Here is a 27,734-nt window from a genome sequence, read left to right as displayed (position 1 = left end):
AAGTCGGAGTACCCCCCCCCCCCCCCCTGGGCTTCATTCACTGCCAAACGTGCAGCATTTTATATGTTAGCACCAGAAGTTCACAGTCTTCACAGAATACATACATAAGCTAAATACGCAATTAAAGGTATCGATTAAAAACTTGCAGGTGTTGCTTAAAACTTTATTTAGTCAGTTTGATGCATATTTCGGAAGCTGTTTTTCATTTCTTTGTAATAATTGTTCCTGAAGTATGAAAGTTCACCCACACACGAAATGTTTTATTTGTCTACAGGCGCATGTAAAGTAGCCGAGTTCATTACAGCTTCATAACACGCGGCTTTCGTCACGCCCGTGCCCTGGTTTACACGTGCAACTCAAACGAAAGCGCAAATGCAAACGACGTTCACACATGAAACCCAAACGCAAGGAACGTAAGATACGCAGACGCAGTTGAAGTCTTTTCCAAAGTTGGCAAGCAAGTCACGCTTCGCTTCAGGGTCCCAAAAGGGGATGGCCGTAGCCCGCGAGCCCTAAAATGGTTGCCATGGAGCATGGATTCCATTACATATGGGTCGTATGCTGGCCGGAGCTTCGCCAGGAGCCATTTGCTGCAGTTGCACTTGCATTTGAGTTAGCAATGTCCAGACCACACGCGAAGCAAGTGCAAATGCAAGCGCAAGCCAGGTGCGAGAAAATCGACAATTCTCCATATTTTTGCCCTTGCGTTTCCGTTGTGCAATTTCACATATTTTCCCTAGCGTTTGCGTTTGCACGCGTGAACCAGCTCTTTACTTCGACTTTTTACTACCCCGGCTGCCAGTGTCTTTCTCCATGATCCAACGACCTGCCCCAGATGTTCAAAGTGTGGATAACGCTCTGGTGATCCACATAAATACTCCAGCCTGCTAAGTGTCGACAAGAGCCAGTGGATAACATTTTCCATCTATTGAACAACTTTTGCAGATTTATAAATGAACGACAAGCAAAGTCAGGGACCTACTCAACTACATTATTTATGCCACGGAAACTCGGAGGAGTAACCTCCGGTAATTGAGTGGGCCATTAGGCCAGTGAGTAGGAGTTTAAAATTACCGTTTTTACCTTTTCTACCTGTAATTAAACTAAAGGAATTGTTTGTATGGAAGGATCATGTCATTTTCTTGTTGATCACTGGAAACAAGACTGTCTAAAGTCTTATATCTTATGGATATGACGTGATGTCAGGAACCAAAAATGTTTTAATGAATGCTTCATTGTTATTCCTAACCTATTACCTCTTTATTATTATTCCAGTGCATTCTAAAAGATCTAAAAGTGCTATTGGTATAAATAAGAAAAAGCACAGCCAAAAAATGTTAAAAATTGGATTTTTTTAGATCCACATTTCCGGACGGGTACACAAACGAGCCGCAAATTATCCCCGACCGGAGATGACAGGGGGCCATTCCCGTCACCCATTCCCTCCTTCCGTTCTCCGTGGCAACGTCACAAACTTCGCTCAGAAAAACACATAAGCCGGGCCATCAACCCTTCTTATAGAGCTTTTTTACAAGCGTCCAAACGGCGTTAAAATAAACTGTATAGTCACTGGACAAAGAGTTCGTTATAAAAGTGGACAGTACGGAATCATTCGAGTACGAATCCTTCGGAGTGTTGGTTGTTCGTGAGGTCTGTCGGCCACGTTTGATTGTGGTGAGAATTGTGAATTGTGTAGTGTTTAAAAGCTATGATCAAAGGGTTCGTTCGTAATATAGTCGTGGTTATTCATGTTAAGATTTATCGTTGGATACTTCGAAAGCTTTTACGTTTTCCTAGCGGTGCTTTGCGTTAACTGTGTTTAAAACATAGTTACGACGGTTTATATTTTCCAGTTTGCGGCGATGTAAGCAAGTTGCTTCGAACTCCCCGTTGGCGCGACATTTTCGTTATAAATAGATGAGGCAATGCAGAGATCGTCGAATGTCGCTGAACTTACTTTAAACTTTTGTATCCGGCAAATGGTTGACGCAAAATAGATGCTGTTTCATCACGAGGTAAGCTGTTTGCTGTTTTGCTAAAATAACTAATCATTCGCTTCGTTCACCGTTTGAAAACAAGCAGTTAATCGATATTCAGCTAAGCGAATCTACATTGCGCTCTCTTGCTGTCGCGTAATTTTTTAATGATTTAAATTGATACACCTTGTAGACTGTTTTTATTCTTTCCATCTGTAACCAGAGCATTTCATTTTGTGCAAAAATTAACGGACTAGAACGTTGACAAACTGAAGTGAATTGTCCGGAATATGTGAGGATTATTGAAGCAAGCGAACTTTATGTTGGTCATTTGCATAGTGGGTAATCCGTTTTCTGTGTAACAGTGTGAGATCTCTTTGTTTTGACGTTGTTTGTCGAAGGATTACCAGACACAAACGAACATGGCTACTGAGAATTGAAAGACTCGCTAGGGAACACACCTTGGCGGTTGGCGCTAATTGAGTTTTACTTTCTTTTTTCGCCACGATTGAGCAACATGTACCTGGCGCATCGAGTTACTATGTACAGCTGCACAGCTGCAGTTTTTGTATGGTAACTTTAATGCTATTGTATTTAATTTTTCTCGCTCCGTTGTATTTCGTGCTCTAGAATTGTTGAAAACTCGGTTCTTCCTTGCGTCACGAGAGCGGCTAGCTTTTAATTTATGGCGGTGGGCGTGAGTATTATTTTGTTGGCATGGAACCATAAATTAAAGCAATGAAATGGTTGTTTTTTCGGAACAAGTTCACACCTATCGAGGATTATGGACCAAGGAGCGATAATGAATAGCCATTGAAGCAATACATCGCCTTATTGGTGTTAGACATTTTCGCTCTCTGAGCAATGCCCATAGGCTATGTATAGCACGAATAAATCCCAGTTTCCTTTTCCTTGGAAATGTTTTAAACACTTTTATTGTTTTCATAACGTTCAAGAATAATAGATGTCAATATTAAAGAAACGCTCGACGGATTGTGTCTTTTTTTGGACTCATCGAAGAAATTGTGTCATCTTGTTGATGTAGCGAAGTGTAAAGTTTACAACCATTAATGCTTGGATCTGATAACTGTTTTTGGAGTTGCTGTATAAAATTTTAACACAACGAGTTTTTTCCTCTTTGGAAGATATGATACTGACATAAAAACAGCATTCACCTGCTTAATGAGAGGAGAACTTTATAATATTCATACAGCAAAGTACTGTACTGTACGACTACCGTTTGTCAATATTTTTCTTTTTCTATAGCTCCTCAGTCCAAACTAAAAATTTGAGTACAAACATGAATTTGCCAATGTTGTATTCTTTTTCAAATAGATTCCATTTACTTGACTTGTAAATTTTATTTACCTCGATGATTGCATTGATATTCTTCTTACCTCTTCTCAAATATTTCTGTAAGCTGCCTAGTAAGCAAGGTTGAAGCTAAGAGCCCGCTAATGGATAATTTCACCGGTTGCATAGTTAGTAACTATGCCGGTTGAAAGAGAGCTTACTGCTGACTGAAATTTCACAAGAAAACAAAGATTTGGGGTAATTTTGGATGTATAAAGAGCTGGCTAGGCTTTTCAGTGAGCTGGCTTGGTTTTTAATTTTATAATAGCTACATCCCCGAATAAGAGTACAGTTCTAATTGAAGACATTTTTTCTTTGGTGACTTGCTGTGGGCTTCATTATTGTTAGGGATTAGTTGAAAAGTGGCAAATTAATGTATGGAAAATAGTCGCTGTTGCTATATGATTAAAGGCTTAAAATAATTTGTTTTAGGTTCAATTTGACTTAAACAGTCCAAAAGCAACTGTCAACTAGAAGATACAATTCATTCAACATAGTTTGTTGCTATGGAAACAGCTAAATAAATCTTACTTGTGAATTATGTTTGATCAATCTGTGATTCATCAATGAATTCGTTTTTATGGTTTAAAGTTCTGTTGGTTATTTTCTGTCCTGAGCATATAAATGCAGAATTGTGTGGTTTTATGTTTTGTTTTTATAGCTGTAATTGGCTTGAATCATTTACATCACATAGTAAAACTTAATATAGGGATGGCTATATATTTCTAAAAAAAAAAATTGATACTCCAACTGGGCTGCATTCTCAGTGTGGGGTTTCTATGTGTAATGTTTGTCACAGATGGCAATCTTGAGAAATTTAGCCTAAATTTTTGAAGTTTATTATATGTAATCTGCCTCAATTAAAACAATCCTTGTCCCATTTTGTTTCATTATTCTGTTTTGATGTTTCATTGAATTTGAAGGTAACCTTGAGCATAAAAATACCAAATATACCATGACATGGCCCCGTTAAGGTGTTGTCTACTCCTAATCAGCTTGAAGGGTCCAGCAAGTTCTGTTTCACAGTGAGTCAGCTGTCAGCCCCGGGGGGGGGGGGGCACCCTGTATATTTTTGGGTGGGGGTGTGCCGCTGGGAATTTGAAGCCCTTGCCCTATACCAGACCATGTTCAGTTGATTTTTGCAACCCTATACCAGACTAGACACCGTAAATCCCTACCCTATCCCAGACTTGCATTTTTTAGAACTGTATCACTATCAGTTTTTAATGGAAAACCATCTGTCAACAACGATGCTGCGATGATTTTATTTACGTTTAGGAAAGCCTCTTTCTCTTCTGAGTTTCTATTCCTATTCTGGACTAAATTCGTCATAAAAGATCATTTCCGGAAATGCTACCCTTTTCTAGACCAAAACTTTCTGATTTCTTAACCCTATCCCAGACTAAACTGCTTGAAAACCCTACCCTTCACAGCGGCACATACCTATATAGCTCATATATGGGGTGCCCCCCCCCGGGGCTGTCAGCCAGAAATGGTCATTATAATTAGGAACTACATTTTTGTTTTTAATCCGCTGGAGCTTAACCTTTGCAACATAACAGGCATTGCAAATGCAAACAACCATGTGTTTTTTTTATTATTTTAATGGTTTCTGGATTGAACTGAGTTTCGTCAGTTTAAATATATTTGGCTGGGAGTCCAAGTTACCTTGAATGCAAATAAGTGTGGGAAGTTAAGCTGGATTATCCGATGATGTACAAAGGTGATATATTTGCATCGGTTCAATGTAAATAATTTGACGGAAAGGGGATTGAACCTTTTGGTTAAAAACGAGATTTGTTCTGGAAAAGCGTTATTTGTTAAAATTTGCAGTTTTATATTCTGGTTTTGTATTTATTTTCCAGATTCATTGGCCCAATAAAGCTACTTTGATTTTGTCTTAAAGCACTCACAAAGTTAACAGAGTAATATGTTAATTGATAAACTGATAATTTGGAGGATCTTTCGAAGCTTATAGCTATCAGCATACAATTATATGTCAAGCTGATATGGTATGTCTGCTTTTCATTTGACAACAGAGACAGGCAAATAAGCTTCTTGTTAGAGATAGGTAATGTTAATAATTGTGATAACACATACCATACTTAAATTTTTTTTTTTTTATTCATAAAAAAAAAAAAAAAAAAAACCCAAACGGACTGGAAATCACTTTAAAACAGTAACACACTTAAAATGGCATTTTATTTTGATAATGTATAATTGACAGACACGAGTGTGTAAAATTTATAGTGGATTTTATTTTCACCACAAGCCACTGTGGTTGACGATGTCATTCATTTTTTGTAGGTATAACCCAGAATGATAACCTTGTACATAGTTGTAAATGACCTTAATTTCTGTTGCTTGCATTGGAACTTGCTATATTTCCTCCGAGTCACTTTAACTTTCACTCCCTGCCTTTCAATTGCACTTACTGAAGCTCTAGATTTACAAATGTTTTGATAATTATTATTCATAATTGCATTGGTGATGTATTAAAGGTTTTCTGCACATCCTTTTTTTAAAAAAACATACAAAAATCTATCAAAAAAATTATTAACTGCGAAAAAATACAATCAGGGAATTTCTTCACCTTCTGAAGAGTGTTTTGAACCCAGATTTTAAACGTTTTACCATTAAATAAATGGCATTAATATTTTACTGTTACATATAGAAAGAACGTAGAAGCAGCTGCAGCCATTTATACACGAGACTCCAAGTGTCATTCCTGTCTCATTGTCCCTGATAATGTTTTGCCTATTGTAAAGTCTTTCTGATATGTTTGCAGTTTGTCATCGACACCATGCTGTCAGTTTCGAATCAAAACGAGCTGGAACATAAGCAATGACACCATTCTCATTGTGAACCCAGACCAATTAAGCATTTTGGGGAAAGAATTTAGCCTGGAAAAATTCAGGGATTTAACAGATATTACATAATCATATGAAAGTGCCCTGTCTAAAATAATAATTCAGCTTGCCTGAAAATATGACCTTTGAAAATTGTTAAGTGAATGTGCTTCCTAAATTCTCCATGCTGCATGTAAAACTTTTGACATTTAATGTACCCCGGTAAGTCAATACTTCAGTCAGTGTCTCGATGTGGTATGTGTGTAGCCAGGTTGATCACGAAAGTTTGGAACCTATTAAGGTTTATTGTTTGTATTTATTAATAATTTATACACTCTAAGAGAATTTAAAGACTACAGGTCAAGTAGTTTGCTAATAATCCAGTCACAAGAAAATATACTTCTAACGTAAGATTATGAGCTGAGTTGTATTAAGAAGTGATCAGACATTTATAAATACCGGTAAGTTAAATATTTTCAGTGATCGATTTAGCACACCAAAACATATATATAAGTTTAAGTAAGAATTCTCTAGCTATATATGGAGCTCATACATGTCAAAGTTTAGATGGGAATTGAAAAAAGAAAGAGTGGCTCCGGCATTGCTTTCTACTAATAAACGGTTCCAAGTTAATTAAAAATATAAGAAGCTGACATGTGTAAAATTTCTATCCACTAGCTTTCTTTACTACAACTGATGTAGTTCATCTTAGTGTGATGGTCCAGGTGAGAGCCCAGGGGGGGGGGGTACTCCAGCTTGTTAATGACAGGGATGATCGAAGGATTTTTTGGGGTTTGAAATTTTTGATTCTGGGATTTTTTGGGGTTGAAAAATTTGGCAAGTTTTATTGGGGGGTGACTTGATTTAGATAAAGGATTGTTTTGGGTATTAAAAACGAACTAAAGTGCCTTGGCACGGCCTTGGCATATTGATGGTATCATAAATAAACAAACCGAGTGTTCTTTGTGTTATGTTATTGCCCCTCCTGGCAATTTAGGGGTAATTTGACAAGGGGTTTTTTGGGGGGTTATTTTTGGTCCAGGGATTTTTTTGGGTAATGTCGGAAGACTTAGGGATTTTTTTGGGTCCTGAGTTTTGCCTCCATTCGATCATCCCCGTCATTAACAAGCCGGAGTACCCCCCTGGGGGTGAGAATAGTTCTGAAAAGAACTGTTGTTGGTGACTGACATTTTGACAACCTGAGTGGAAGTCATCTCAGAGCCAAGTGAAAAGCTGTTGTCTGATGTGCTTTCAGTTAAATAATAATTATGACATAGTAAGTTCCCTTGACACATAATTGTAAACACTAAGGCTAATTTGTCTCTATTTTGTATCTTTACAGTTTGTCAATAAATAAAACAGCAAGGTATAAGCCCTTTCACCATTGGGTGGTCTTGGCGAGAGACTCGCCCCTTGTGGGCTAATATTATGGGATGTTCTGCTGGTAAACATATGACTACAAGTCCAGAGGTCAGCTCCAGTTCCCACTCAACTAAGGAGAATGGTTGCGCAGTTCACTCACCTGGTAAGGGCTCAAATTTTTTTTTTTTTTTTTTTTGGGGGGGGGCACCCTGTATATTAATACATAGACAAATACCGTGCACATCACTTTGAGTTTTAGTGTTGGATGTGTGCCGCTCACTGTGTGATTAACACTTGTTTGAAACACATTGCAGATGTACCCAGACACTCACTGGAAAGCAGTGCCTTGAACAGCTGGAGAAAAGATTCATCAAACAGTATTTCCTCAATCAAAGAGCCTGATATCCCAGAACCAAAAAATGACATGTTTTCTATACTATCCAAGGACAAGGTAAAAATCCTCATCCTGTAGTACATGCGGTCAAACTTTTCAGGCGTTATAATTTTTAACCTCTGACCTAGTTTAAGTATTTTTAAAGTAAAAATGTTGCCTTTTCACACACTTCATTGGGAGCCATGGAAACTTCATATATGTCAACCATTGCCTGACCTTCTACCCACCTGCCCTTCTAAATCATACAGTGAAGATGTTTGTGGAAATCCTGTCAAATTTGTATAATATTTTGTGCACTGCATGGCCACAAAGTCACAAACATCTCCACTGTATGATTTAGAAGGGCAGGTGGATAGAAGATCAGGCAATGGTTGACAGCAACAAAGAAATGGAAGCTGACATCAACCAAGACATTTATAGTGGAGGGGAGACAGGGAGATCTGAACCTCCCGCCTCCTGTACCTTTTACTCCCACTTCCGGTACTTGTTACTGCCACTTCCCGTCCCTTTCCATAGTGGTTCCCTCCTCTTTGCCCCATATCTATTGCAAAATATAACAAAATGTTGCAAAATGTTACTTGTTTTCTCCCAGTTCCCGCCACCTTAGGAATCCCACTCCCTCCCCCCTCCCCCCTCTCTTCTCCTGTCTCCCGTCATTTTTTCCTGGGCTCCCGCCCTCCTGGCCTCCACCATTACTTCATACTAGCACTCAGACTTCCAGCTGTGAATGAAAATATGTTTCCTGCATTGGTTGCTCCTCAACCAGAAGAGAGAGACAGTCAATGCAAAAATAACTTTGTCTGCTTAAGATACTAAAATTGGCATAATTTTTAAAAACATGTTTTTGCATGGACACCTGGTGTTGGTCCCATCCTTGCCATTTCCAGTCAACTTACTGTAAAAAACTCCCTGTAACCTGTACACTTCTCTAAGACGGACAGCTGGAGCTGGTCCAGATGGTGTCCATTGTAGAGAGAGTTGACTGTATGCCAATAAACCAACGTTGTAAAACCAAAAATAGACTAAATTTTCAATGGTAGGTATAAGGAAGATACAGTCAGTGTTGTTAATCTTATATTAATGAGTACAATATTGGGCCCTTTTTCAGAATGAAGATCGAATCTTGTCAAAGAAGCCTATTCCAATAAGGTAAATTAAAAACACTTAGAAGATACCTGGGGTATATCTTGGCATTGCAGAAACTATTGTTTATTAGATATGTGTTGTTGTGTGGGTATAGTTTATTGTCTTTGATTCCTTTGTTTGGATCAATTTAGGTTTCTGGGCTGCTCACCTCCCCTCCCCAAACCTAACATTAACCCTTACTTATCGCTTTGGGCAAAATGTTAGGTTTGGGGAGGGGTAGGTGAGCAGTTTCCCAGAAACCTAAATTGATTCCTTTGTTTTACGTTAGTTGGTGATTGCACCATTGGCATTACCAATAAACTGCTGATACCTTATATTACTTACGTTAGAAATATCACAAAATTAATATGATATTCTTTCTAACTTCTAACTGCTTTTAATGGCTATGCCAAGGCAAAAGATAAGTACAGCTTTGGAAAGAAAGTCTAGAGAGGATGTTGGAGTGGCAGGGGCACTAATGTCAGCTATCACTATCATTATAGTTAGTTGAGCTTCTAATATGTGTCCGATGCAATCAATTATTAACCCCTTGCCTACCAGAGCCAAACACACCAAGCAACCGGCGGCCATATTGAATTTTTAATGAGATTTTAAATTTGGCTAAGCAATAGCATCTTTTCAGATAAAATATTAAAGTACATCTAGATTAAGCATTTACAACGAGTTCCTCTGCCTTTTCCGCATTCTCTTACTGTACTGTTGACTCGTACAGCTCCCCGGCGAACTCCTTGACCATGTGCATTTGGAGGTTCAATTTCTTCGATCGATCGAGGCTTCTTCTTCGCCACCTTCTTCTTCTTTTTGTTCATACTCTTCAGAATCACTTGGCATTAATTCGCTGTGGCTTAAATCGCTTACATCAGAATCGCGATCGGCAAAAAATTCAGCAATAGCTTCATTTGTGTCCATTCTGGCTTCACGCACACAAGCCGCCATTTTGTACATTGTCCGAGCAAAAAGCAATTTTATTGGGTCAGCGGTGTTTCAAAAGTAGTGCCAGACCTTTCTCAACAACCGGGGATGATTTATTCAAGGCATCGCGAACAACCAGGCTTTCAGTGATGTCTTTTGGTTGAGGGCGTATATATACGTCCTCGGTCGTTGCGTGACAACAGAGAGGACGTATATATACGTCCTTGGTAGGCAAGGGGTTAACCTAAAACAGATCAGTGTGTATACATTTTTCTCTCTGTGGATATAAATGTTATTTCTCTAGAACAAAATGAATGTTGTTCTCTAAGCAGTATCTAGTGAGGCAAATATTATGATACATTTATAGAGAGCAAAATAACTTTCGAGTTGCTATTTTCTTATTATTATCATGTTTTTATTTATCAGGTCTAGTGACAACTGCTGCACAACTCCAAAGCCTGTTCCAGTTAACCAAATCAGAGTGTAAGTATTGCAGATCTAATTTGAACACTAAATGATCAAGATCATAAGCTAACACAGTTGTTTTAAGCTGCTTAATATTTCAGCAATATTGTTAATTAGTATGAGTATTGTTTTTATGCTTTTGAAATATACTGTAAGTTCCTGCTTGTAGAACTTACAGAACTCTTGGCAAGCCATTATACCTTGCATTTTGGCACTCCTCAGTAAAAGATGTACCGTATTTATTCGATTAAGCGCTCTGGGCGCTTATTAAATTTTTGGACCTTGAGAATGGGAGCTTATTCGAGGCTGGGCGCTTATTAAATTTTCGCCATTTCTCGCAAGTGGTAAGTTTATTTTACAACAAAACAATGAATAATAATAAAACGTAAAGATGTACCAAACCAAATTTTTTACTGTTCATTGAAAGTTTCTGTTAAAAACTAAGAAAACTCGGTCTTCGGGGAAGCCTCTTAGTAGTACTTAGTCAATTTCAATCTCAATTTCAATAATAATCAAAGTACTCCCCTTGTGCACTTCAGTATTTTTTGAAGGGGGTGGGGGGTGGGCGCTTATTCGAGGCTGGGCGCTTATTAACTTTTCCTACCTACAGGGTGGGCGCTTATGTGGGCGCTTATTCGAGGTTGGGCGCTTAATCAAATAAATACGGTATGTGCTCTGTACCTCTTCTTGTAATTTGCTTCAGGGATCTTGAGTTTGCTTCACTCACAGTGCCTCCTTTTTCTCTCCATTAGGCAGATGACAAAGTCTCAACTAGAGTTTTTCAGAATGCTTGATCAAAAAATTGATGCGGTTAGTAAGCTTCTGTGTTGTTACTGTTAATGTTATTTCAGGGATGGGGCTGGTTTTTATTGTCAAAAGTATTGTTTTATGCTCAGAAATTTGCATGAAACGCGCAACTTTTGGCAGTACAATTGTCTCGTTGAAGTTATATGTATGGCTAGCAAAATACACACAAATAAAACCATTTTGAACAGTGGCATTATATAACAAATATGGCAACGAATTTTAGATGATTAGATTTAAAATAAGTTGTATAGTAAATTTAAAAAATTTCCAGTTTTATCACAAAAGCAGGTGCATGATCTAACGCTTGGTCTTTTCTCTCTCTAGGGACCTGATTATGTTTCTGAAACTGAAAGCTGACATGAGACTGCAAGGATCTTTTAGAATTGTTTTGACAAATACCTAGACAACAAACTGGCGATCTTTACAGTCTTTTGAAGCAGTGATCAGAAGAAGTAAAATATGCCAGTCTACAGTGTGTAGCATTACGAACAATCCCCTGCAGGTTCGTGCGATGCAGCGTCAAAATAATCTGAGGCGTCATAAAATCCTCTTGAACACGTGTTCGCCAGTCATACTAACCCGCTGTATGCCTGCGTAATGGTTTTGTGCTTTTTAGTGTCATCTGCAATTTTTTGTGACGTGTGGAACTGATCTTTCATGGTCATGGCCAACCAAACGCATAGCGGTCAAGATTTCCACTGATAAGAAATGGTTTTATCTATAAGAAGAAAGAGTCTTTGTTTTGCCTTGAGAGGAAATGCTACCTTGAGGGTTAGACAAGATTCAGACATTTAATGATAGCAGTCAGCCATAAAGTAAGTTCAGCTAGACTTCACTGACGAAGCAAGTGGAATTAAGCGAAGCTTGTGGAACAGGCACGGGAGTGTTATTTGTAGTTCGAAGATCTCCTTTTGTCCCAACACCCCTCTCCCCTTTACGTGGTCCCTGAAATATAAGGAAGCTCTACGGAATAGTTAATTAAAATATAAGAAAGGTTAAGCTTTACAGAATAGTTCAAAAGACAATTCCTTATCGTTATATTTTAATATTGCATTGCGATTGTACATTATCCTTTCGCATCTTTAAAATCATAACGGCCATTCACTGAATATCGATCGTACACTGACAATAGGTATTTATGATATTTATGGCTTGCTTTTAAATGGCGTTTTATAAGTAACATAACTGCCAGGTGAGTCTGATTTTAATTATACAGTCTAGAGAGAAGCCACAATTTCCCACCAGACTGTGGCTGTGTTACCAACCAACAGGGGCCTTAACCCCTCAGGGACTGGGGGGGAGGGGGGTTTTTTCAACATTTTCAGACATGACACAAGTTTTTCCACTGTAAATGTCTTTTAATACCATAAATCCCCATAAACCCATACATTTTTGAACAGAAGAGATCCTGGACTTTCTTTTAGTGCTAAAATGAACTTAATCTGTCTTAAAGAAAAAATATGAAAAATCCACAAATGCAAATGAATCGGTTTTCTTTCTTCAAAACTGGTCGCGTTTTCGTTAATAACATTTGTTGGTACATTAGTTTTTTCAAATATCAATTGCTATATCTGTCTAGACATGTCCTAAGCACCGAACAATAACAAATAATGCAAATCTTTTGAGTATTCGCGAATTACGATCAAGACGGAGTATTCGGCGTTCTGACCGAGTGGTCTCATTCAAATCCAGCTGGCAGACATTATCAGTGAATAACAGATCAAAATATTTAGGATAACTGCTGTTGTTTATCCATTTCTACTCTCGTACGAACCTCTTCATTGCAGTCTGTGTCTTGTCGAGTTCAAATCACGGATAACCGCATCAAATTTGAGTACTCACGCTCCTCAATGTCCTCGCTGTCATCGCTTTCTTCTTCACATTTATCGGCCGATTCTTCTTCTTCGCTACGATCGACAACAGAGCGTGAATTCGTTGTCAGAATCCGCGTGGACAACACGAAGAAACGAAACAGAGACATCGTCTTCGTCCACAAAGCCAAATTAGTCGGCTCTGCAGCCGCAATTTCGAATAATTTCGCTAAAACTTTTCACACTAAACATATGGCGACGCCATATTTAAAAGGCCGACGCGAAATTCACAAGTAACAGAGCGAAAAATTCGCTAAAAATCGTCCATTTTGAGTTTCGATGAGCTGTTTTCACAGAAATGAGCCTTATTATTTCAGCCAGCGGTTTAACAACATATTTGTACCCATTCCCCACGGAAACACTGAAAATAACAACAGAAAAGAGGTGACGTAATTTTCGACGTCTGTGGACGTCGTTGGTCCCCTAGGGGTTAAATAACATTGCTCGCCTTAATTTACGATGCTTTGTATCCAAAAATAAATTGAGGTGACATTGTTACCCAATACAAAAGAATATTAAGTGCCATGAATTAAACAACTTGTATAAACATATGGAATGAAGGGCTTTAAAAGCCCATTGAAGAAGATGCCGGACTGTAAATCAGCCCCCTTTCTACAACGAGAATTGGGGCGATAACGTCTCATCAAGGATTTTACAAGTTTAGGTAGCTATGATAGAAAATATCCATTGCAGGTACAATGATGAATACATTTGACACGTTAAAACGAATTTGTTAACGTGGTTTTGAAGACCCTCTCTGAATGCTAAGCAATTATACATGAGTTACAAGTTGAAAGTGTTACTTGCTAATTTTGCTGGAATTCAGAGGTTAATACCACTTCACAACAGAGAGAAGATTTAACTTGTGGAAGAAAAAACCATTTGCATTAGAAAGATAGGTAAAGAGAGAAAACTCACCATTTTAAGTATTTATAACAATACACACAATAAAGCGCTCTTCGTTTAGACGGCTGGTAGCGTTTCATAATCTATTTTACTTTCCCATCCCAGACATTGTCTTGGAAAAAAAGGAAGTTCCGTCGTGGGGCTTAATGAACCTTTAATAAAACCTTAAACGGTATTTCAATTTATAATATTCTTAGTGGTCTTGCCACGAATAAGATCGCAAATTGTACAATGTACAGAATTGTCTTGTTTTACATGTAGAATTTGTTGTAAATAGTAATAAATAGAATTATACATATAACTGGATAGCTATATATATACATAAGATTACAGTCATGTAAAGGTTTATGTTTATAAAATGCCTTGTCAAAAAGAAACGAGAAAATTTCTTGACGATCAGTTTTTTGATTTACTGTAATACGATACATACGAATAATAAAAGGCTAGTTTACATACAGTTGTGTTACATGCAGTTGTGCGTTTTTGTTTGGGCGTGTCTCTTTGTATCTGTCAAATCATCCAAGAGCGCCCCTCCGGTGCATTTGCCTTGATAGTTGGGGAATTTGACGCAAAACCTCTCCCGCCAGATCAGGCATTTGGCCATCGAAGAGACGTGAGTGGTCTCATTCATTCTAGTCCATTCAGACTACGTTTACACTTAGTAGGGGATATTTTTCCGGATTCACGATGAACCCGGGATGTTTTGTACTTACCGGATTCGTTAGCCTGCGTGGCAAGCGTAAAAAGAGGAGGGAATTCGAAATAGAAACATCTCGGTTTGGTCGCGTCTCCGGAAAGTTAATACTTTGTATCCGAATACTGATTAATCCACAAATTTTTGTCGAGTAAAAGCTATTGAAAAAGATGGGGGACCCTCCTTAGCGCAGACCATCAGTCCTTTTCAATATAAAGTATACTGGACGACTTGGGGCTTCAGACGATTCAGACTCGTTCCCAGTCGCTCCCGAGGCGGTTTTGTCCATTCTCGTCCCCATAGCCCTTTCGTTTCTCTTAGTCGGCTGGGCCTTGGCACGAGAAAACGAAGGGCTCTGGAGACACAGGATTTCCAGTCCTAGATTCTAGGACTTCCGGTCTTCATGTATGCAGTCATGTTTCAAAAGAATGTATGAGAGAGTCGTTACGTTTATGACTTCCGTTTAGTAATTCTTTGTTCCAAACAGCCAATCAAAAAAAAAAAATCGAATTAATTCAAAAATCCTATGTCCCCAGAGCCCTTCGTTTTCTCGTGCCAAGGCCCAGCCGGCTAAGAGAAACGAAAGGGCTATGGGACGAGAATGGGTTTTGTCTGGAACGCATTGCATGAAGGGAGGGCCGGACGAAATTGGGTAGCGATACTTTTTCTTCGCCCTTCCCAGCCTGCCCTGCAACCTCCATATCATTTCCTCTCCAGTCGTTATCACCTTTGAGAACGAATAAGCAGGGCCTGGAAACGAATCTGTTGGGGCTTTGTGAATGAATCAATCGGCACCTGTGGATTCTGATCCTCCGTTGTTTTAGAAAGAATACAGTATCAGCAAAAGTTGTGCACAAGTTATTGATTATCTTTGAAAACATGCTTTGCTAACCGTCGTGGCAAAAATGAAAATGTTGCAACATTTTGCGCACTAACCATTAGGCCACCGCGCCTCTCATGTCAAAGAGGTAAGGTTTACGGTAAATATGGGGAGTGATGATCGGTTAATAAAGTTTTAATTGTATTTATTTTCTATTTAAATCAAATCCAGCGGCAAGCTTTATGTAAAGTGTTTTAATTAATGAACGCATTATTTTTTGTACAAATAATTTCAAACATTTTTTACAATCGTTTTTTGTTAACTATTTTGCACTCTGTTTTACTCTGTATCGATCTGTACAACTATTTACTGTATCTCTATTGTTCTCTTTTCTTTATAATATACTTTCACATATAAGACTATTGAATAAGTTCCTTTCTCTACTATCTCTTCTGATTTGAAAAAAAAAAATGTAAAACAATAAATTATGGTATTTAAAATGCACTCGAGCTACCTTTCGATGTGTGGTGAGTTAAACCAGCTCCTACTTTATAGCACATTGACTATCAAACTTTCGTTTAGAGTCACAGAATTTCCTCGATTATTAACCCAGAATACATAAATTACAAAGATATTGGCGAGTCGGCTCTTTAGAGTAACGTTATCAATAAATTGAGCACTCACCTGAACAGGCAAAACAAGTAAAAATTAATCAACGAATTGACACACAGGGCCTGTTTTTTGAGCCTCAAACATTCGTTATTGTTTATATGTAAATAAGAACGTCTCAAATAAATAACATATTACTATCTAAATTAAAGCAGTTTTTTCGTGCCCTATGCCATGCCGTATGTCGGCTCTAATGAGTTCATCCGCTGTCTCCTCGAAGAAACCACTCTTCCGTACGGCTCAGAGTAGCTACGATCATGATTCACAGGCGTCCAATCAAATTTCTCCAAGTCATTCCAAACGTCCAGCTGCTCTGGCGACACAACAGCCAGAGGCGGGAGTTTGGCTGGCGCATGCGTCACCGGCGGCGAGTAAAACTCCTGCGTCTCCTGGTTTCGCGCCTTTATCTGTGCCACGCGCTCTTTTGCAGCCGCTTTGCGCTGATTGGCTTCCCGCGTCAAATGCGTGTTCAGCTCAGCACGCGCCATGGCAGTCTCTGCCTGACGTAACAACTGCCTGTGCTCCATGTACCGGCGCACCAAAGCTTGCTGGTCTTGTGAAACTTCTTTTTCTTTTCGCACGGTGTCTTCAATTTCTTGCACTCGTTCGTCTCTATGCGAGACTCGATCGTGGCGCTGCAGCGCGTTCGATATGGAAGTGTGCTGACAGTTGAAGTCTGTGATGAACGCCAAATCCGCTCGTCTGGATTTAACCTGTTCTGCCGTAACAGCTCGTGCAGTGGACAGCCGTTCATGTTCAATAACCTCCTTCGCTTGTCGTTCTTTTAGTGCTTCAGCAGTCCTCACACCATCTCGAACTCTTTTCCTTAGCGACGCTTCCTTGTATTCCTGTTTGAATATCTTAACGCGTTCTTTAGCTTGTTCTCGGTCTTCTCTTAACTGTGCAACAGTGACCGCTTTGGACGACACAGCGTCAGCACGCTCTCTTTCTCTATAGGCATGTTGTACTGCTCGTAAGCACGCCAGGCCCATTGTGCCGTGAGTGCGGATGAAAAGTCTTTGATCTGTGGTAACAGTTTGACGTTTTATGGCAACCTTTCTAGGTTCCTCCGCCGCCTTCCTTTCTATTTCCCTTGCCGCATGCCTCACGTCTTTCCCTGCCTCTCGTTTCGAAATCAGCATTTCCCGCAAAGGGTCGACTGTTTGAATCGGGGCGCGAAACCCTGACAATCGAAATCGCAGCTTCTTCGGCTCACCCTCGGCTTCACTCGGTTCATATTCGGTACGTGGGTAGGTGTCGACAACTGGCCCCAGAAATACTTGCACGGCAGAGTACTTTCCAATGCGGTCTCGTTTCCTTCTTTTCTTTTCTTTCTCTTCCATTCTCTTTTCCTCCTTTTCGAGTTCCTTGCTTTTCACCCTGATGTTATTCCGTGTGGCCAACTTAATGCGCATCGATTCACGACTTTCGATCCCACTTTTCCTGGACTTGGTACCGACCAGACCCAGGTTTCTGTGAATAGTCACGGCCTCCTCTTTAGCTCTGATGACGTCAGAAGTGCTGGTTTCAAGCTTCTTGAGGTTTAGGGAAATTCTAGTAGTGATTCTTACAGGGAAACTGTCTTTTCTTATCAGTTCAAGATCTTCCACCGGGGAAGTGGTAACCCTTCCTTCAGTCCTCCTGTCGCTTTCCTCAATGATGCTACTAATGGGCTCTACGGTAATCGACACATTGCGACTCCGGGGTCGTCTTGCAATCTTCCCCGCGGAAGCTCTGGGACTGGGCGGATAGGCGGGTTTCACTCCATGCAAATAGGCCTCGTAATCAAAACGAGTCAGAGCCGAGCTGGACCGGCTAGGGACTGGAGACGTGGGCGGTGGCAGAGTACCTCCCTCGGTGTATCCTTTGTAGTGACGGTAATAGCGCTGTATAGAGACTGCAGCCCTGTCAAGCAATGAGAAAGGTATATCATAAAACAACCCATTAATATCCTTGTAATGTATAGTATAGACGTGTCTGAATAGCCAGTAGCAAGTGTACGAGAAGCGTGTCACAGCCAGTAGGAAGGGTACGAGAAACGGAAAAGAGAGCGCAAAGTGCAAGTTGGTTTCAAAAGATCGTGCCTGACCACGCCCATGCCAGCCGACTGAGTGCTTGCGATTTTCTTCTCAGCAAATATTTGCCCTTCATAGGATTTAATCCTTAAAGCTAGAAGTCTTTGCTTTCGACAATAACAAATGCGTGTGGTTTTAGCTGTCTAACTTGTAAGTGGTCCATATCCCCCATATAACATACTACCAAGTATACCAATGATGATAAAGCTGCAGATCATCGCACTCACCATATTCTCATGTCCTGAATAAACTTGTACCTCATCCTGGTCAAATGCCCTCTGATATAACGCTGGATTATCAATACGGGACAGTGTTTTGCCTGAATTCTGTTCACTTCAGCTATGAGCCTGTTAACTTCCTTTATTGCTTCTTCATATGTGTTCTCCTAAAACATCAAAGTCACTTCTGTTTAAATGCTTGCAAAAACAGACAAAGATCAAGTCTTGCTAGCTTACAAGCAGACACTGCTTGAGAATTTCTCAACCACCATATAATCCTAAGCAGAAAGCGTGGCCAAAGGCTATGTGCCTTTATGATCATACAACTCTTCAAGTCCTTTAGCTCATAGCTGAGCCCTTCCCAGGTGGGATCCGTGTTCCCTTGTCCCACCCCCCCCCCCAAAAAAAAAAAATTTCCTTGTGTTGCGTTGTTCCTAGGAAGGATTTTCAGCCGCCTTTTTGGGAAAATGAGCCCACCCAGACTCAAGAAGGCAACCTGCCTTGTTTCCTTAAAATATTTTTCAATTTTTGTGATCCCTGTTCCCTAAAATATCAGAAACACAGCTCTTGTTCCCATGTTCCCAGCTTTATACACTGATACACTGACAGGGAGATTTTAATTTCTGCCGCTGGGGGGTACTCGAAGTATTTATGACGGCGGGGTCGGATGTTTTTTTTGTGGGTTGAAAATTTACACGCTCGGTATTTTTTTGGGTCAAAATATCTGTCATGTATTTTTTTAGGTCTTGAAAAAATACACATATATTTTTGGATCTTATCTTCGAGCGAAGTTCAGAATTGAGGTATTTAAGTCTTGTATTTTTTTGGGTTGGAAATTTTGATGCCAGGTATTTATTGGGTCTGAAATTTCAGGTTTGTGTATTTTTTTGGATTTGCAAAATGAAGCTCCGTCTGACCCCCTCTCATGTATACATCAAGTACCCCCCCCCCCCGCCTGGATTTCTCCCTACTAGTTAAGGCTGAGGCAAAAACCTTCTAAGGTGGAGCCGAGCATAGGCGTACGGGTACCTTTGGACCTGGGGGGGCGGGGACCTTATTGCCGGAAAAAAAACACAATAAACAGGCATATGAAATGGACAGCACAACGTGCATTGAAATAGTTGTGTACAAACCTTGCCTGCTTGCTTCTGTACTTATCTCGTGGCGTTGCCCGAAGGTGTAATGCACTGAATCCTTTTTCTTCGGAAATATTTTTTTATTCACTTAAGTTCAGCAAAAAAAAAACGAATTTTTGGGAGGCAATTTACATTGTTTTCCCCCACTTGAAAGTTATATAATTAAAAAGCGTGTGAAACATTCACGAATGAATGGGTTGAAACATTTTGTTGAAAGTTTTCAGCCAGCCCTGAGAACTTACCATTTGAGTCAAAAGCATTAGCTTCATTGCATTTGTAACCGTATTGCAGCTTTTTTTCAAGGTCTTAAACTGGGTCCACTGCGCGTAAATGTTAAAGCTATACAAAAGATGATTGCAACTGAATCAAACTGAGGGGTCACGAAGAATTTGCGAGAAAATTTGAATATGATAATAGCAATTTACGAGAGGAAACGAACGCAGATAAATGACGTGTTAATTGTAATGTTAAGATTTTTCTGCCTATCTTCTATTTTTTCTCTGGCTTATTGCCCGAATTCTTAGCATTTTGCCCGAAACAATTTGGCACTGGGGGGGCTGCAGCCCCCCTCACCCCCCCCCCCGTCTCGTACGCCTATGCAGCCGAGGTATGGATATTTTCTGAAACAACACAACGTTTGGTGGTCCATGGGTATCACAGTGCATGAAAAAAAAAAATATGTATATACTTGCCTTTGTGAGAGTACAGGAAGAGTTAATATAAAAACTTGGCTGCAGAGGTCTAAAGCAGCCACCAAAGGACGAATCCTCTATGATCTCTTCATCGGAAATGACATAATTGTCAAGAGATTTCAGTGACCACAAACTGTTAACCAAATGATGTCTGTAGTTTGGTTTCAGGCTCAGTGGGGTGTCATACAAAGTCAGTATAGAAATGCTTGGAGATGCTGCCATGTAGTTTACACTATCAAGTTTAGAAATACTGTTGTTGTGAAGAAAAAGAACTTTAAGCTCAGTGAGTGATGCCCAAAACTTGTGACCTGGCAGTTTTGCAATCTGATGAGAAAGCAATCAAATTTATTTTTTCAGTAAATATAGGTTAAACAGTCAAAACTACTGAAAACAGACACTCTTGGCACAAAGGAGGAGAAAAGATACCAGGTGCGGATCCATACTGGTTTCCACCATTTTATGAAAAATCATTCAGAATTTTTAGACTTATAAATGTATATCTGTCTGAATGACTCTGAAACCCAGGAAAGGGGACTTTAGGAAGTTAAAAACTAAAAAATTTCTCGGGGAGCATGCCCCTGGACCCCCTTGAAGCTTGCCCCTTAGTTTCTTGTCTAGGAAATCAGTCACCATTTCTTCAAGGTCCATGCTTGGCTACCACAGGTAACCTTTGATAATTATTACTTGACCCTAGAGCCCATTTACATGTAATTTGAATTGAGAGGCTTCAATAACCAGAGTATGTTTTCATTAGCTGAATAATGGGCCTGTAACTTAGGGACCCTTTCAGTGGGGGGGGGGGGGGTAGAAGTGTAATGATACATCAAACTTCTGATGCATCACGAAAATGGTAGTTCAAGTAATTGTCTCCTCTAGAAGAATTGTCTTTCACATCGCCAACAAACATGGTAGCTGTGAATAGGCTCTTACCGAAAGTGCTAGCACTTTTTTTAGCATTTTGGCTTCGCGAGCATTTTTTTTTACATTTTATCCCAAAAAGCACTGCTAGCATTAGTTTGGATTTTCGACTGACTATTTGTCTAATTTTGTGTTAAAAAGCACAATCTGACTTTATTTATGGCGTCGAAAGATGCATTAGCCCTCATTTTAGTCAAAGGAGCCGTGGAGGCCTGGGGAATAGGTTTGATACGTCAGTGGTATCCTTCTAGAAACCCAGTCCATCACACTCGTTTCAAGATGACATCATCCACGTTGTCATCGAGGAACAATGGAAGTCAGCCAGCCAAGGCAGAGATTGCTCGAGAGCGTACTCTAACACCAAACATTGACCGTTACATTTTATTGTTGAAAAATGTAACTGAAAATCTGAAAAATGTAATATTCTATGTTTAAAAAAATCGGAAAAAAGTGAGCATTTTTATGTTACCCACGAGCACTTTTTAAAAAACTAGCATTATTTTAGCACTTTTTCGGCAAAAAACGAGCACTTCTTTTAGCATTTAATGCTTTTTTTACGAGCACTTTCGGTAAGAGCCTAGCTGTGAAGGATCATCCAGAGTCTTTTAGAATCGTACCAAACAAAAGCAACTGATATGGAATACTATCACGATGGTATCGCAATAGTATCACAATAGTATCACAATAGTAATTCAACTATTGCAATACTATCCCAAAAGGCAAAATGACCACAATAGTCAGCCCCTAGTGGGGGGGGGGGGAGAGTTTATAACCAGCATTTTACAGTAGCTCAGATTTTTTGTGTAGTGTTTCCGATTGCATTACTTGCACACAAAAATCAAAACCAGATACACTACACAGATCTCTATAAATGCATCTCATAATGGAATTTTGGGAGCAAATCGCAGACGTATAAACTTTCTCTCACGGAGAAATAGAGAGTTCTCTTTGCTTACTCAAACTGAAGTATTACTTGTTTCTTGTAAGGTAGGTATTAAACCACAATCAATAAGAATAAGAAATATAACAAACAGAAGCGGAATAATCTAAAGTTACCTGATTATTATGTAGATCCAAGTAAACTAGATCTCTGCAAAAAGACAGAGAATCAAACGAAGAAATGTAGTTGGAATGCAGTACGCAGATTCGAAGTCTCGCACACAAGTCAATTGTTTGGACAGTATGAAGACATATCCTGCTCATATTCAAGTAGCTGATATCTTCAAGATCGCACTTTTCGCCGATGCTGTCCCAAATATCATTCACGGTGGGAGCTCGTAAATAACCTCGCTCGTGAGCATTGCGAAGAACCTCTTCTTCTCTTTGCTTTTCAAACTTAGACTTTTGCCACGTTTTCAACGGCGTCCCTTTACCAGGAGTCCACGGAAAGTCCTTATTGGAGACGTCAAAAGCCATTTTGTTCGATGGAAATTATCACAATTTTGAGATCATTGCTATAAACCTTCACAACACCGCCGGTGGGAGGCCATGATGATATGGAACTTTGTAGCCTAGCAACAGTGAGCCAAGCTAGAAATGTATGCGCGCGCTGCCGACTCGCGCTGTCAAAAATACTTTTTCTTCAAAGACCTTCAAATAAACCAAATAAGCTGATGTGGCGTGTCTATTGTGCCCCACTTTTACAACGTATTATTTGCCATAAGCAAGTTCAAGGGCAATATTCATCATCTTCATGGCTGGATGTCTGACCATGGTCTGACCCACGGGGTGATTGTCCCGCTGACTGTGACACTGTCCCGCTAGGATCCCGTTGTTTTTTGGAGCGCCGGCTCATTTGTTCGAACAGCGGCTGGTAAACAGAGAGCGGAAAAATCAAATTCCTTTTGGGTGCAATTTTCACCATGGCGACACATTGAGCACCCTTATTCATATTTACATCAGCTGCAGTTTAGAGTATACAGTTTGAACAAACGGTAAGCAAAGCTAATTTTGAGTACCAAAAGCCAGAATTTGTTCCACGTGAAAACGCATTCCGGAACTAGTCTCTCGCTGCGCCGCTTCTGTAGTCGTGCGCCAATGCAAAGTCGCCATCACATGCAATACTCTGGGGATCAGGTTTCAACACCAAACGGAATTTATTCAGATCAGAACAAGAAGAAGAAGGAAAGCTGCGGTTTGTGTATTCAAGATAACAGATGCAACAAAAGGAATGGTAAAATACACTGAGAACCCAGTGTTTACAGAATGGCACCATAAAACAACTTCATTCTCCAACCACGTAACGCCAGGACCGTGACCATGCAGCGGCTTGCTGGAATTGCAGGAATTGGGAAAGAAATATCTAAATCGCCATGGTATGGCTACGTTTGTTTAAGAAGACATAGACTAAGACTTTTCATATCACTAGTGCTGTTTTGGTGCATATGCCATTTCGTTATTTTGAATTTCAGTGGAAACATCCGTACTAGCAAAGCTTCTGATAGCGAAAATCGATTAAATGTGCCAATCAATTTCGCTTCAGCGAAAAAATATAAAGACACTTCAAGCATCCCTATTTCTAAACCGAAACAGCCGCTGTCGAGGAATGATTCATTTGTTTTCACCGACTCGGAAAACCATGAACACACATCAAGCACTCCTACTACTCCAAAACCGAAACTGCCGCTAGCGCTGACGTGGAATTCATTCGAATTTATTCATTCGGACGGTAGATCCAGCCGGACAGATGAAAATGCTCCGTTCGTAGTGGTTTTTCCTTATTCAACCACAGAGAACAACATTTCACAGGAGTTACTAGAAAACGATAAGCTAGCCGTCTGGAAGTTGAGCGAGTTTCTTCGTGCGATGAAAGGATACGACGGTGCAACATGTCTACAGCCGACACACGGCAGGGAAGACGATCATCTGCGGGAACACAAAGAACCCAACAGCACAAGAAATATTTACCTTGATTCGTCTTGGTGTCGGTTTATTAAAAGAGAATGGAGTGTTCACATCAGAAATACGGGCCAGGTGCAAAGTGAAATTATGCAAGTTAAACCATTAGGGAATGAATCTTCTTTGCCTGTGAACTTCAAGATTTTGTTCCAAAACTGTAATATCGTTCAAGGGCCATTTCTAATCAGAAAAGATGCCTTCGACAGGACAGGAGGGTTAACCGAAAGTTTTGGAAAACTCAAGGTGCTAGAGTTCTTTATTCGATCTAAAAGCCAATTAAAAATGGCAAAGCTGTCAAACTGCGCGTGGACACCTGGGATAACGCGCGTGGATCGTGGATCTCTCGAAGGGTCACACAATGTTGCTGAATATGGCTCATTTGGGAATAAACACGGGGTTCTTCGCATCGTCACGGAAAATCGAATCGAATGGACAAGATGCGTTGCAAACTGGAAATTATGCCCGGAGAAGCCGTACGTCAAACCGCAAGATCTTCCCAGTATAGCCAAACCAATATGTTGTAGCACTGTTTTGGGTCAAATGCTAGCGGACATTACATGGGCGTTTACTCGTCTTGGTGTAGAATATCGCATAATTTATGGTACTTTGTTAGGCGCCGTCAGAAGTCAGGCCATTATACCATGGACGGCTGATGTTGATATAGCAATAACAAAAGCTGCGATTGATAACACTACGACATTTTCTTCTGTTGAAAAACTTCTTGGGAACCAGTATTATGTAGGGAACTCTTTCATGGGTGTCCCAAGGGCTCACATGCTTATGGGTCCTTATATTGATGTTGACACGACTCCCTTTTTTGACGGACCCGATGATTTAGAAGGTAATTTGTTATTTAGCAACGACATTGAAGAAGCAGTGCGAGGCATGCTGCCGGTGTCATCAGACTGGAGAGGTCGTTGTTATGCGGACATTTACTGGTCTCCTTCAGCGTGGATGAACGGTTCTTCTCTTGTCACTATTAACAATCAACAATTTGTCACTGTGAAAGAAGTTGAATACGAATTAACAAACTGGTACGGTAATAATTATCGGGAACCAGCTATTAGAGGAAACTGGGTAGGATTCTCGGACCAAGGGACCGCGTAGCAATAGCCTTAATAAAAAACTTGTCAATTTATGGGATATGATGCATAAAAAAGGCATTCAGAGAGCTTATTTTAGCGTAACGTAACCTGTTTGAGGCTTTCGGTTAGTTTAAGTTGGTGATTAGTACGGAAAATGTTGCGTAGAGAATAGGCGAGGGCTGAGGGGGCATCAGCCGTCTTTTTTCAGTCGCCATTTTTCGCGTTGCTCACCGAGTGACCTAACGCCTGGAACAGGCTAGTGTTTACCATGTGAAGGAGCCTTGAGGTGACTCGATCGAAATAAATGACGTGCTGTATGCCCGTCAAAAATTTCTAATAACTTCACCATTTCTGACTCGATTTCCCTGAAACTTTCGCATTTTACTCGAAATTTATCAAAGAATAATACGCACGTCAATATGTCGATGTGGATAAAACTGCTATTTACAGAAAACTGAGCGCTAAGATTTCGTTTAAACTACTGCAATTATCTCATAACATCTTATAACGACTCTCTAAGTTTCCGAAAAATCGTCGGAACAGAAACCTCGATACAGTTTGATCATCAAAATATTAATCTCGGGCAAACTTCGAGGCTTGGAACGCTCCAGCGCTTCCACATTTCGTCCAAAAGTACCATAACCGAAGACAAAGAAAGTTCAATGCATCAGTTTTGACATCTCCGAATCGCATTCGGCTATTTGCAACGATGAAAAAGTTTGAGCAAATATTATAAGCTCACTATTTGCGTCAAAATGTAGGAAGGTCTCCAAATTTACGTTTTTCTAAATTACATGAAAACTAATGCATCAGTCAATTGAAACCCCGGCCCCCCGACCCCCGGGACTTAGCGGGGATTTAACGCGTCCAAAGCCGGGATTTAACGCACATTTAACGGCGCATTGGCCCCGGTGGGCGGTGGTTTTAACAAAATGTCAGTAGACCGGGGCCGTGGAGCGGTGATTTAACAGCACGCGAGCACCTGAAGCGGGGACGACGGCCGGGATTTAACATGTTTTTAAATGTTTTTTTCTCAAAATGTTCGTTCTAAGGAATCCGTTCTAAAAGAAGTCTCCACGCTTCTCCCTTGATTAAGCCTTTCGTGACGCCTGGGTTTGTAATTAATGTGTTTGCACGATAAAAATAGACTCCTTGTACTTGGAATCTGACACCTTTGTACACTATCGTCTCCAAGAAAGTAGTTTCTGTTTCTGAGATTTCAGCCGTGAATTATATCGTAGAGTGAAAGCTGTTTACTTTTAGAAGAAATTCTTCTATTTTGTCTCTTCTTTCTCGTGTCCCACATCAGTTGAAAAGACGTCATCAATAAATCGTCTCCAAAGGATTGGCTTATTGCTGCTTGTCTGAGTACATGTATTTCGATTTCTATTTTGGCCATGAGGATGACATGCAGCAGAAGCTGCAGCGATTTTCGTGCCCATGGCTGTTTGATGTGCTTAAAGATAATCTTTTCCACTGAATTGGAACGAGCTTTCTTGAAAGATCACACTGAGAATCTCTCTTAAAAACCTGTTAGGTACGGAAGGGTTTCCTTGATGAAATTCTTCGTATGCTTCGCATATAGTGTTAATGGGTAATGACACAAGGAAGGCTTTTTTAGTTTGTTGAGGCATGGCAGTGTAATCTTCTCAATGCTTGTCGCTGTGCTATCGGCTGAAGTAGATGGTCAACAAAAGCTAAAATACGTTCTGTAGGGCAATCACACCCCGATATTATGGGTCTTCCGGTAGGTGTGTTCATAATGGCTAATTTCGGGGTTGAAATTTGACAAATTTGTGTCTCTGACCACGAAAAACGATTTTAATAGGTTTTTGGCGGAAACAAACTACATCAGGTTTCTTTCCTACCTCATAACTATATATGGACAATAAATGAAAGAAATAGATTTTTCAACTTCTGCAACGAAATCAAGTCCGGCTTTTTCCTGAAAGTCGATTCGGATGCCGCCGCTACGCGGGGCTTTTAACAGACGTTTTGGCCCCTAGGGCGGGGAAATAAGCCGAGTTTTAACACTTGGTACATGTTAAATTCCCCGGTAAGTCCCGGGGTTCGGGGGGCCGGGGTTTCAATTGACTGATGCATAACAGTACGAATTGCTTAAAAGAACCGGAACAATAAATTGAACATCTTTACGCTGCTTTACGTTTCTGGAGCTGCCTTGATTTGGATGAAATAATGTTTTAAAGTGAAGCACTGCTCCAACTCTCTTGTGAACACGGCCATGTTGTTGTTTGGATTCTACAACTAACGCTATGCAAATTTCCTTGAAATTGACGAGAATTTGAAAAATTTGCACATGGATAAGGGGGGTGCATTGACAGTGTTCGGTTTCTTCATGTTCTGATGTCAGAGGTGTCCTTAATTTATGCCACATGAAATTTGAAAAGGGTTGGTACTAAAGTTGAAATTAAGACATTGTAGTCTGTTTATTGTAATTCAAATAACCGCCGTCTTATGGCGTAAAATG

General features: G+C 40.1%; 3 protein-coding genes across 3 annotated transcripts; 2 read left to right on the top strand and 1 right to left on the bottom strand.

Annotated features, from left to right (window-relative positions):
- The first annotated feature begins 1,457 nt into the window (after positions 1–1,457).
- LOC144664722 (uncharacterized) lies at positions 1,458–14,498 on the top strand. Its single transcript, XM_078525928.1, has 8 exons — positions 1,458–1,674; positions 1,854–2,015; positions 7,521–7,703; positions 7,855–7,991; positions 9,043–9,083; positions 10,419–10,475; positions 11,210–11,267; positions 11,589–14,498. Exons 3-8 carry the CDS (start codon positions 7,607–7,609, stop codon positions 11,619–11,621), a joined length of 423 nt encoding a protein of 140 aa, XP_078382054.1. The 5' UTR covers positions 1,458–1,674; positions 1,854–2,015; positions 7,521–7,606; the 3' UTR covers positions 11,622–14,498.
- Positions 14,499–15,853: 1,355 nt separating this feature from the next.
- On the bottom strand, positions 15,854–22,773 carry LOC144664429 (uncharacterized). Its single transcript, XM_078525546.1, has 4 exons — positions 22,320–22,773; positions 20,346–20,669; positions 18,527–18,684; positions 15,854–18,129 (listed from the first exon to the last, which is right to left on the bottom strand). The coding sequence occupies exons 1-4, from the start codon at positions 22,677–22,679 to the stop codon at positions 16,392–16,394; spliced, it is 2,580 nt and encodes an 859-aa protein (XP_078381672.1). The 5' UTR covers positions 22,680–22,773; the 3' UTR covers positions 15,854–16,391.
- A 330-nt stretch (positions 22,774–23,103) lies between these two features.
- On the top strand, positions 23,104–26,045 carry LOC144664419 (uncharacterized). Its single transcript, XM_078525535.1, has one exon. The coding sequence runs from the start codon at positions 23,523–23,525 to the stop codon at positions 25,266–25,268; it is 1,746 nt and encodes a 581-aa protein (XP_078381661.1). The 5' UTR covers positions 23,104–23,522; the 3' UTR covers positions 25,269–26,045.
- The last annotated feature ends 1,689 nt before the right edge of the window (positions 26,046–27,734 follow it).

Source organism: Oculina patagonica, chromosome 1, assembly GCF_052425735.1.
Source record: "Oculina patagonica isolate OP01 chromosome 1, crgOcupat, whole genome shotgun sequence".
Classification (NCBI taxonomy): domain Eukaryota; kingdom Metazoa; phylum Cnidaria; class Anthozoa; order Scleractinia; family Oculinidae; genus Oculina; species Oculina patagonica.
This window is presented reverse-complemented; position numbering and strand designations above follow the sequence as displayed.